General features: G+C 38.4%; 1 protein-coding gene across 3 annotated transcripts in view; it reads right to left on the bottom strand.

The window, feature by feature from the left end:
* Positions 1 to 385: 385 nt before the first annotated feature.
* Positions 386 to 12,920, bottom strand: part of SIAH1 (siah E3 ubiquitin protein ligase 1) — a 42,768-nt gene continuing 30,233 nt past the window's right edge. For 2 of the 3 annotated variants that reach the window (XM_069868393.1, XM_069868392.1), the window contains exon 2: positions 386 to 2,600. In XM_069868393.1, the coding sequence (XP_069724494.1) occupies positions 1,750 to 2,598 (849 nt within the window). In that variant the 5' untranslated portion in view covers positions 2,599 to 2,600 and the 3' untranslated portion in view covers positions 386 to 1,749. The remainder of the gene's footprint in view (positions 2,601 to 12,920) is intronic. The other variant, XM_069868391.1, reaches the window with a different exon arrangement.

Raw genomic sequence — 12,920 nt, forward strand, 5'->3', positions numbered from 1 at the left:
TATACTTGTAAGGAAAAAAATGTCTAGATTGCAGTATTTTTTGAAGTGTTTATCTATTGTCACAAGGTACCATCTTTTAAATGAAATCTTCACACAATTAAAACAGCCTAAATATCAAATTTTAAGAAGTGAAACTTTTTACCTTACCTATGTGAAGCCAACTATTTCTGTATTATTTTATTAATCCAACCCAATGGTTCTCATATTTCTTACCTGTAGAATTACTTACCTCTTCATGCATCAAAATAATAAGAGTTGTCTTAATAGATCAAAGTTAAGACACTGCACAGTAAAACTGTATTTTAATGCGTTACAAAAGTAGTTGACAGCGAGGCTGCCTCCCACTGCTACTGTGTTTGACAAAGAGTTCTTTGGGGCAGCTTGAGAGACGAAACAGCTTTTCACCTTAATTTCTTTTCTGCCTCTGTGTCTATGTTTTGTAACACAATTACCATCTACATTCATGGTTAAGGTTTTCGCATATAGACAGTCTGCATGAAGCCCAACATCCTTCACAAGCCTTTTTGGCTGGTGAATCACACCTGTAAAAGATTATCTGCACTGTGATGTGTATCACGTCACTGAAACAATGTACAAAAACCACTTCAAGACAGTTACTTTAGCAACAACCAAAAAATGTGAAGACAAGAAACTGAGCAAGAGCATCAATGTGTCAAACTTTGAGCTAAAACAAAAAGCAAAAGTTGGGTTTTTTTAATTTGCCAGGTATTCTTTTAATGACAAATATAAAAAGACTGAAAACATCTCATTCTGACTGCCTTTTTTTTTTTAAACAAATGGTCTGTTTTTATCATTACAAATACTGTGTAAGACAATACCTTCTTTGCACTGCAAAACCAACAAATACAAGGATGCAATCAAGTTTCTAAGCGTCTCTAAATTTGAAACGTGAATTGTTTTTTTAAATTCGGAAAAATTTTAATTGTTCATTTTTGTTATAAGATAACTCAAAGTACAACAACATCTAGACCTGTTTTTAAAGGAGCTTTCTTTGAACATAAGCACTCCTTTCGAGTTCAGTACATTCACAAAATAGCTCAATTAAGAACAGTATCACCAATGAATTGACTACTGGAAAGAGACAAAATTTACCAAACATACAGAAATATAAGTTTTACCATAGCAATTATGCATATCAAAAGATGACACCTGTAATTAATTTTAAAAAGATACAAAAAAGAGAAAAACCTGAATTACAGAAAAGAAAGTCATATTTATTTAATGAAAAACTAGAAGTTAATAAAAATTAGCAAATACACAAAAAATATACACAAACAGCAGCAATACTATGTAGTGACTTACAAGGGGGGGAACAGCGGCCAGAGACCAGACCGCTCAACATGGCTTGTCAGTCAAAAGGGGAGAGGAGAAAAACACAAACAAAAAACACGAAACAGTATCCTTTTCAATAGTACAATCAATCTACAAACAAGTTTTTAGAATTATTTTACAACACTTCCTGTAGAATCAATTCTTAATACAAAAGATGCCCATTTTGGGTGTATATATATTTTCAGTGGTTTACTGTTGACTTATTTTAAATATATTAGTGTTACTACATGCAACTGCGTCCTGTAATTTAACAGCCTTTCCTTTTATTTACCTTCATATATGTCTACCCTCCATCTACCAAATAGTTTGTCTGACAGTCAAAGATGGTTACCCTAGTTTCTCCTAAATTAAATACAATGGTTTTAAACACTGGCCTGAAGAGGTTCAATTGCCATTTCAACACATGGATATAGTTACATTGATGCCTAAATTGCCATTTTCTGCAAAGAGCTGTGCAATGCTGGTGTCAAAGACTAGACAGTCACTATTCATAATGGCTGTTGCAATTCCCTCATGAATAGATCGAGGAGTTGCTTCCCAAGTCAATCGCCGCCTATGACCATTTAACTCAAGTCGATAAGCAAAGTTTTCTGCTTGCTTGCGTGTTCCTATCAGCTGTACAATTGCAAAGAACTGCTGGTGGCCATCATATTTTTCCTGTTTCTCCAATACTAACATGAAATGAAAGCCAAAACAAGACTGCATCATAACCCAGTCAACAGCACCAGGAAGATTAATGTCTGTAGCAAGGAACACTATATCTTCTCCCTGAAGTGTTGTAATTGACTTATGTTGATGCATCAGATGTGGCATTACAGCATCCAGAGAACCTTGCCATTTACATGAAGCACCGGGACATGGACAGGAATAAGGCCTAAACTCACACAGCTCCTCATGGTCTGCTTTTTCTGTGTGTGGCAAAGTTATCTCGCATCCGGAAGAGGCATATTTACAGGGGAATAGTACAGAATTGGCAACTTTCTCCATAGCCAGGTTACGAATGGAGCCCAGCGGGCCTCGGCAAGTTGGACAGCAGGTAAGTTTGGGGCGACAGTTGCTACAAACGAGATGGCCACTCTGACACTGAAGAATTGGTGGCAGCACATAGTCAAAACACACAGGACACTCAAAGAGACTAGCCAAGTCATTATTGGAAGCCGTAGTGCCAGTCAGCGCAGGCACCCTCTGTGATGGTGTACACTTTGAGGTACCTGTAGGTAATGCTGTAGCAGTCTGACGGCTCATTTCTGTAACAGAAGAGAGAAAAAAGAGTAAGTATCTAAAAAAGTTTCACTTTCCTCTGCACACAGTACTTTATGATTTACAAAGAAGCTTCAAGAGAAAACATACAAATGAATGCAAAAAAAATGATGTAATGCAAACTGTGGATACGTTATGTGTACAACATCAACTGTGCTGCATACAACAGACACCTGTATGACATGCAAATTTAACAGGTGAAGAACTTCTGATAATTATTCTGAGGTAGAATTTACCTATTGGAAGCTGCAAAGAAGATAAGTAAAGATATGCTAAAAATGTAACTAAAATCCTCATAGCAGCTTGTTGTTGTACTTCTTTAATATTGCATTTACAAAATACTCCACCCAGCTCACTTGTGTGTAGCATCTAGGAGCACTGCAGGACAATTCTAAGGCTGAATTTTCAGCAATTTTCAGTTGCTGTGTGTTTAGCAAGATAAGAAACAAGGCATTTTTATGAAAAAATGAACTTCCAGATATGACATTCTCAGTAATCATGCTTATTGTATAATTTTTAAAAAGAACTGAAAAAGAGCAGCAAGGAAAAACATAGCCAAGATGATTACTATACACTGTTTTTTTCCCAGGACAGGATAATCACTCTTCATTTTCATTACTCTGTTACAAAGTCCCATAGCTCATAAGGCACATTCAGCTTCCTGAACTAAATCATTTGTAAAGATACCAGAAAGGAAAAACAAAGCAATTATTTCATTGAATTTCCCAGAGAAGGCAAGAAATTCAAAAGATCAAATTTGAGGAATAATTTGAACAAGTAACTACTGACACTTCTAGTGACTTCAAAAGGCACTGCTGAGGAAGCTTTACATTCGGTGGAGTTTACTTGGAAGTTCTGTTCTTCCCAAAATCCCCAGACAAAAGTTAACAGCTGTCTGACCAAACAGTTCGCTCAAGCATTCAACAGATGTGGTAGAAGTACCATATTTCTTAATTCATGTTATGGATGCTACATTTTGTCCTGCACCCCCCTAATTCTCCTCCTCCTTGTGCAAAAGGAATTAATAGTACTACCAGAAAAAACACCAAACAAAACCCAAACACCACTTCATTTTTGAAAACTAAATGTTACCTTTACAGGTTAAGGGAAGTAAAATGCTATCCAAAATTGGCTTCCATTACACAGTAAAATTCTCAACCACCTTTAAGGCCTTCTCTGCAAGAACACCAGCTCTGTACCTGTCATGTATGTATAAAGCTCTCAAAATACATTTAAATCTTTCATCTCTTGCTATCTGACATGGGAATATTAGGCAATAGGCAAGCTTGCCACATTTAGCATAATTTCGCCCACAAACTTACTCATACTTGGACCAGGTACCTCAAAGCAGCACACTCTGCATGTTCTTGCAAGACACTGTTCTGAGCATGAAGTACTAAGGAATTTTAACATGCAAAATAACTCATCCCTCGACATTCAAAATGTAATCATAGACAGGCAACTTCAAGTTCTTCTATAGAAGTACCTCTCCCCAGTCCAAAGCCAAAAAAGACACGAGTGTCTAAGGTTTGGTATTCAGTCACTGATTTGATGAGTCTCACATTTCCAGTAACAGCACCATCTCACCCCTCCAAAGTCTCTTTCCTTCATCTCAGCTTGCTGAACTAGAAATAACCAGTTCCCATCTGGGAAAAAAAAAAATACAGTGGTTTTCAATGACGAATCTTTACGGATACTGTAAAGATATGATAAGAACATTCATATCTTTTGGCTTTGTTTTCCTATTATAAGGCATTCCAGCTTAGAAGAAAGTTTAAGGCGTCTGTGACAATCAATATATGTTCTGGTGAAGTGATGCCACATCAAGGATTCAAATGACAAGTCCTCTGTGACAGCTGAGGACTGCTGCTGTTTTTCCCCAGCACCCGCAGGTGGGAGGCTCATGATGGCACACGGCAGTTCTACGCTCCAGAACAAATTATACACAGAGAATAATTGCACAAGGGAGAACAAATGCCGGCCACTGTTCGCTTGGAAACAGCTTAGAAACTGCACACATAATCATATGTAAAATTACAAGATTTAAAAGGGAAACAAACACATTTCAGCAAAGTTTGTGTGTGCTTCATCTTGCCTGAACCTACACATCCTGGTGCAGGGGTCCCCAGTAACCCACGGATAACACCCGCGAAAACCTACTGTGTGAAACCAGTTGCCTAGGCAGTCTGACCAGCTGAGTAAGCTCTGGTTCCCTTAATTACACCTTGCAGAGCCCATTCAACAGTTAAATTAAGCAATCTACAACCTTTGCGAAAGACCTGATGCACAGATGCGCACTTCCCACTCAAGCATTTTAAGCTACTGCACAGCCCCGTGTTATCACCACCTCTGTATGTGACCAGGCTTCACACACACCTGCCACAACCGAGGGCAGTCGCATGAGTGGGGAGGAAAATGAGCAGGAATCTGAGAACCAGGCCATTGAGATTAGCAAGCAAAGAAACTGGATGAAAGCATAAACTGTAATTTACCAAGCCTAAACCTGCCCAAAGCCTACACTTATATCACTCTTGTCAACATAAAGATGAACAATGCATCGATGGAAAAGTCAGAGAAGTTAATTTTTAAAACTCTCTTAAAAGAATAACAGAATCGTTAGCTTGGAAAAAACCTCTTAGATCATCGAGTCCAACCATTCCTATCTGTCACTAAACCACGTACCTAAGCATCTCGAATACTCGTCTTTTAAATACCTCGAGGGATGGTGATTCAACCATCTCCCTGGGCAGCCTCTGCCCATGCCCGATGACCCATTCTGTGAAAAAGCTAGGATTTAATGACTAGTAGAAGTGTTAACAATGGAACACATTAAAGCCACAAGACTATCAAGCCCATGCAGTTACAAAACAAATGAGCCCCACTACAGAAGCAGGGGCAGAAGCCCCTCAGAGCCCAGCACTGCTACCTTCACCCTTGCTGGTGCTAGCTCCCAGCAGGCAGGCACACAGCACCCCTCTCCAGGCACATGGGATGCCGAACACTGAGCTCCCAGTCATGGGGAGCGGGGCAGCCCCGAGTGGCCCCCGCCATCCACAACATCACCCCGAAATGGACCCCGAGCTTCCCTTGCTATGCTTCTCCCCACCCCAGGAATGGCAGTGCGCTCCGCACCCGCACCACCCGACAGCTCTCCATCGCAGACATGGGCTGATGGGTTGCATTGTCCTCCCTAAATCACTGGTTTTGACAGCTGCAGAGCCTACTGAAAACTCTTCCAATACGGGAATTTCACTTTGCATTGTGGATCTATAAAGTACCCATTCAACAGGAATTTTCTCCATTCATACAAAGATTATTCCATTAAGCAAAAGCACGATATTACAGAATCACAAAAACTGGAAAAGACCTCTAACCTCACCTGGTCCAACAGCACCGTGTCCACTAAACCATGTTCAAAAGAGCCAGGTCTCCATGTTTTTGAACACCTCCAAGGATGGTGACTCTACCACTTCCCCAGACAGCCTGTGCCAGTGCTTCACCACTCTTTCAGTAAAGAAATTTTTCCTCATATCTAATCTAAAGCTCCCCTGACAGACCATTTCCTCTCCTCTGTTACTTAGAAGAGACCAGCACCTACCTCACTACAACCTCCTTCTAGGCAGTTGTAGAAAGTGATAAGTTCTCCTCTCAGACTCCTCTTCCCTAGGCTAAACAACTCCACTTCCCTTAGCTGCTCCTCATAAGTCTTGTACTCCAGCTCCTTCCCTTCTCAAGAAAGAAAGTACCAACAGATTTGGAACAACGTGGCATATTTCAACATCCATATGGACTACCAAAAAAACCCCAAAACAGTTTAAGGATAAAGGAGTTGGAAACCATGTCAACATGCTTGCATGATACACATGTTGGGCTCAGAAAAGCTTAGGCATTATGGAATATGAATGTAATGATGGTAACATAGTGGAAGTACAAGTTTCAGTGGGGGCAAGATAAGAACAAACTGCAATAAAATCTTTTGGTTGCATAAAAAGTAAGGCTACAGTATCCGAGAAACAAAAATTATCTTTTAAAAATGCTTTCCAACTGTTTGAAATTCAAGTCCTGTTCTGTGGAAGCTTGTATCAGAATTATAACCCATGCAAATAATGCCCGATTACTCTTAATAAAGCCTACTAACACAACAAAAGGTATGGTTGAGCTTCATCCCTAAATGTTGCAGTAAATAACGTCCCCACCAGTTAAGGGTCAAGAACATTTCTAAACAAACCAGTAAAGCTGAAGAGAACTGGTACAGAAATTGCTTTTGAGAAACTAAGTGTGTTCTTAAGTGCTGGAAACATGCCCTAGGTTTTCTCTCCTGCAGCAAAGCAGCTCTCCCTCAAACAAACCCACCAGCCCTTCCACAGGTTGGCTGATATTGTGCTCTCTCTGCTACACTGCGATATAACGTGCAATGCCTGAAGAGAGAAAGCCTTTGAAACCCCAGATGAGTAAAAAAATTACTGTAAGAGTGGGAAGACGCAATCAATTCACTGTTTAAAAAGTTCAGCTGAGGTGCAGACATAAGGAAAGCAGTTCCAAGTTCAAAAAGATGATGTGCCTCACATGCCATGGAATTAACAACAGCAGACAGGAATAGACTGATACCCTTCTCAGCTTCTCATCTTTCAAACGTGCTCACTTCAGACACCATCCTAGAAATCGCATGTCCCGTGTTTCACTGAAACATGGGGTACCTCTGACAAATTCAAGTTAATACCATCCACTTCTCCAAAATCTTCACTCATATCAAACAGACTGGAGTTGGGTTTAACATTTCAGTTTGCCTTTGAAAGGGTAACTGAATATTAGATTTGGAAAAAAACCCCACAAAACTCCTCTATAGGCACCTTAATGGCTGTAAGGAGAAAAAAAAATCTCATATAATGCTGAAGAGTGATGCAAGGACAGGAAAAAAAAATGCCTTATCACAAATGTCTATATGTGAGGCAATACCATCTTTTCTCAATCACATTTCAGAACTAATCAAATTCAGAGATTTCCATTCAATATGCATTCTTAATGCATTACAGACGCTGATAGAATAATAGAAAACTTTCAACTGTACAATAATATTTGAAAATGAGACTTTTTTTAAAAAAAAGCAATACCTTGTTAAAGAGCACTGGAAATGAGAACATTTCATGATAGTGTTCAAAGTTGTGAAAAATACTGACAGGTTACTTTTTTCAAGATGCACTATAAGCCAAAGAATGTCAAAACCCCTAAAATGAACTGCTGAAAAAACTCATTAAACAGGTGCAAATGAGAACTTAAGATACAGAAAGATTAGCCAGTATCACTAGATATTTGTATGATTCAATACTGATAACTTCTGTAAAACATTTTAAGCAATAAATATTCTGTAAAATATTAGAAGTGATAAATTGAAAAGATTGAAGAGTCATAAATATTTTTTTGGCAGCAGAAGCAAAGTTTCTTGAATACAACAGAAAAATGTGCATGCATATTTAGAAACAAGAAGGCTGTGGGGGTGCATGAGTAGACAGAGTACATACTATTGTGCCCAAGAAACTGCAAGCGTTACTGAGAAGTCCCAAGTGAATGTTATCTTCAGAATGAAGGTAGCTAAAAAGCACACTGTGTTCTGATTAAAAAGCGGAAACTGTGGATTTGAAGTAAGGAACTTCCTCGTAATTTCTGAAGTAGCAGTACGCTTATTTTATATTAAAACTTGCTGGGATACTGTGTTTTTGTACCATAGCTGCTCTATTATGAGAAGTCTTAAACTGCTTAGGACAACATCTACGGCACTATGGAAAAAGCCAGTTTTTCAACTACACGTACTTGCTATTTCTGAAAATCAATTTCCAAGGCATCTACCTTTCCTCTGTCCCCTATTGCACATTTAATCATCAATGTACAGCAAAACAGAAGGGAAAAAGGTTTTAGTAGGCTCTAGTGAAAATACATACTGCCCTAACTACTACCAAACCTACACTTCAGCAATCAAACACATATTAAGTGGATTATGTACAAGTGTCTCAGGGAAGAGTTTGTGCATATTTTTTTAAAAACTAGTATTTTTTATTTCTATTTAAAAGATATTTTAAGGCCCAAAGGACCCAAGATTTTTCCATTTTGAAGTCTATAATTTTATTTTTCACAGCTCTTGGAAGATGTTAGATCACAAAGCCCTGGAACAGTTAATATTGAATGCGTAAATCTGATAACATTGGACACAGAACTGTACGTCCCAGTTTACACGCAGCCTCTGTACCTACTGGCCTAATTCAAAACTTTTAGAAGACATTCATGACATAAAATATTAATCAACTACAGAACGCAAATTAATGTCTATGCACTCTGTTTTAGATTAATGAATTATTAATTTGTTCAACACTTCCAGACACTGTTTTCTTTAGTGCTTTTAACTATATGCTGTTTGTTATTTCAGACACCTCACAGCTTCTCTTTCCCTGCACAATAACCAAAAGCCAGAGCAATCCAATGAAACAGAATATTACAAAACAAGACAATACGATTTTACAAAATTGAAGCAAGACTTACGATGATTTCCTCTTCTAACATGTCATCTGTCTGGTTAATCTCCTTTTCATACAAAATTACAACAATTTCCACTACCCTGTAGTGACCCAGCCTGCCTGAAACCGCAGCTAGTTTTTTCCTTGCACCTCAAGACACCCCCTCTTTCCAGTCATCAGGAAAAGAAATCCCAATGGATTTATATGATCACAGAATCAGTCATCCTCTTCGTGGCTACCTCTGCAGGGACCCACCAAGACCTTAATGCTCAATGTCTCTGATGCTATCATTTATGTTCTCTGTGTACAATATGATCACCAATTAAGTCATTGCCAGTAAGCTATCCAGATCTTCTCCAAATTCAATGCATACAACACGGCAGAAGCAGATAAAAACAGAACTACATAAACACAAACAGTACTGTTATGCCCATCAAATTATAGTGACCTTTTTCTAATCTGATACAAAAACTTGAGCCTCGGCTAGTGCTGTTTGAGTTCTGCGGTATCACTACCAGTAACTATTTCTCCTGCCTATCTATGCCAGAATATTAAACATCAACACAGGAGGGTTTGGGGGTTTTTTCCTAGCTATCAAAGCTTTTTTTCTTTTCCAACTTTATAATGTAAAATTAAGAAGGAACAGTGTCTTACAGAACACATACAACAATCACATAAAAATCATACTAGCAAGAAGGTACTTCCATGACTATAGCATTAATTTTTAAATGCAACAAAGAACTTAGACAATTTTTAAAAGTGCACGACCAGTACTGCAGCCATCCAGAATTTTCCATATTCTACAAAAGTAAAGATCCGAGTTAGCATGAAATATCAGACTATATTGCTATGATACTGCAGTCCTGCAAAGGAATACAAGCGGAGTTACAAAGTCCAGAGAAAAAATGACTGCCTGATAAAACCTCAAATTTCATTCCAGAATGAAAACTAGAAACATCTGATCAACAGGAAAATCCTGAGTTTGGACCACTCACTCCATCCTGTATAATCACAGAACATCCAGCTTTCACATGTCCTATAATTAAACTTCGCATTAAATAATAAAGGTTTCTTTGTAGAATCAGACCATCAACAAATGATTATAAAGCAAAACAGGATGTTTATATCCCCCAAGTTTTGAGCTTGAAAGGAGAGGAAGCAGAACAGAAAGTAAAAGCTAGGGGAGCTGTAAAGGAAATTCCTGAAAATTCAAGCTATACTAAGATAATTAATCATATGCCACCACTGGAAAAAGAAAATGCAGCAATACATTAACAACAATAGCAAAAATTATTGATATTCAGTATTCTATTGTAATAAAAGAAAGTTAAGCTACAAACTAACTAGTAGCCAACTTCCCATTATATGTACACAAAAATACAAAGAAAAAAATTGTTCTTTAAATACAAATCAAAACCAAACACAGTACAAAAAGGTCATGGACCACTTTCAAACTAGACTTGTTAGAAACAAGCAAATAACTTATCTCGCTGACACTGCTGAATCCCACCTACTACAGAGGTGTGAAGATGGCGATACAGAAATAATCCTTAAAGCTGGACACTGCACACTCTTGCTCTGTATCTGAAGCGGTGCTCTGTGACAAAAGCGTTCTCTTTTCTCTTTTCACTAGCTCTGTGTCCTCAGTGCTAAGATCGGTAGTCAATGATCAGAGCCTTCCTTGACACAGGACACCTGAACCATGCCCACAGCATGATAAACTGTGATATGAACTCAAAACAGCAGCTGTCCCACACTAGCCTTCTCAGATACCAAACTGAACGTGCCTTTCTGCTATAGTCAGAGACCAGTAAAGCTATCTGAGATAAAGCAGAAGTACAAGTTTCAAAGTAAAGATGACAGAAACCATAGAATCTATAAAATAAAGAAAAATTTCATATGAATATACAGAGAACTCCACATAAACCATAAGAAACAGGGAGAACAGTCTTTATTTTCCAGTAATAGCTAATTTCCTTTCACTGCGCACAGAGCACACTGAAATGAGCTGCATCAGGACCATCTTCCAATAATAACTCAGCCCAGTAATTTCTATAAACACAAGTAGGCAGCTACCTCTAAAAGTTTCGGATACAGCGTGACGCAATAAAAAGTAAGGCAGGCATAGAGGAGGATCAGCTACAAAGTGGATAAGTAACTGCAGCAGAAAAAAGTATCTAAAGAAAAAAGCACTTAATTCTGTTCTATAGGATATCACAGATGGGCTCTGTATTCAATTACACTCCATTACTCAAAAACAACCACTTCTGTAAATGTTAACAACAAATCCTACCGAGTGTGACAATTTGAGAGCCGCGTTTCTTCCCTCAGTCTGATTTTGCAAAAAATATATTCTTCACTGCATACTGTAATTGCCACGCAATATTGCATCACCACTCCCGTGTCTGTGGCAGACACAAGAAAGAGGGTGTGGCATGGAAGTGCCTACCTTAATTTGTGAGGCTAAACTAAAACAAGTACCAGTACTTTGACGCATCGAAACATACTAAGTCTTTTTGTGATAACTATTCCAATTAAGACTCGAGACCTATCTTATGCTCAGTATTTTTCTTGCATAACTAAACAGTAGTAGGGAGTAGACCATTAAAATAAGCAGATCAGACCAAGGAGGACCTGGCCTATAAAGAGACTGAACATGACACAGAAAGCTGCTTTGTAGGAGGAGTCAGTGCAGTGTTATGTATGTTTACAGTCTTTATAAAGAACTCCCCATCTCGTGCATTGCTTAGGTTCGTACTTATTTCCATCTTAAATAATAATTTATTCTTGCGATCCTTAACTTGTTTTGTATTCCTTCATGCAGTCCTGATGAGAGTGGAGCCCTGTGAAGAAAGGCAATCTTACCTGGTGAGAGTGAACATGTAGGGGAGGGCTTGGAGAATGGAGATTCTGATTCCAGAGTACAGACCTTGGTACTCCAAAGTATGTGAAACACAAAATCTACACCTAAGTACACCGAGCATCACAGAGCACAGAGTATTTCTGTAGCATTGCTGCACAACAATTCGACTGCCAGCATTAAAAATTGATTTTTTTAAACAGTTATAACAATGTTACTTAAATTCTTAAACTCGGCTACTAACAGGTCTGCCATGGTCACACTCAAGCACAGAGCAACAGCTCTACTGCTTTTCAAGTAAACATCAGTTCTAGAATGTGGCTTTATCTCACATGTAAGAGCACTCTTTCGGCAAGTATTATCAACCTGAGGCAAAGCAGCAGAAATGGGGTGAACTGCTGACTTCACAGACAACCATTTTACATGGAAAGACTGAGCATTCCTTGAAACCTTAAAAAAAAAAAAAATGATTAGTGGTACTAGAGCAGCAGTCCATGGCCTGGGAGAGCTGGGTTTAGTTCCTGCTCCCTCACAAGTTTCTAAGCCACCACAAACTTTTAGAGCTTTTTAGAGCCACCCCTGACTTTTAGACCTACCACAAGGAACTGCAAGTGTCAGACATTAAAGCAAAGTGGAGTTAATTAACTTGATAAGAATACTAAATTAGTTCCGTAGACCCTATTCAAATTTACTTCAGGTTAGTAATAACTAAATATCATTATACACTAAAGGGCACTATGTTAAAAGTATTTAACATCTCAGTTTTTACAGTCAGCAATAGTCAAACTTCAACTGGTGTTTACTTTCTGACTCTGATCACATATGGATTACTGTCCTCTATTCATTCCAGTATTTCGTATATCATAGAGATGAATTAGGGAGACACTGGCAACACCATTCTCATTAATTCTATTGTATCTAATCTGAAGGCTTCCTTCTAA

The sequence above is a fragment of the Phaenicophaeus curvirostris genome, chromosome 14, assembly GCF_032191515.1.
Source record: "Phaenicophaeus curvirostris isolate KB17595 chromosome 14, BPBGC_Pcur_1.0, whole genome shotgun sequence".
NCBI lineage: Eukaryota > Metazoa > Chordata > Aves > Cuculiformes > Cuculidae > Phaenicophaeus > Phaenicophaeus curvirostris.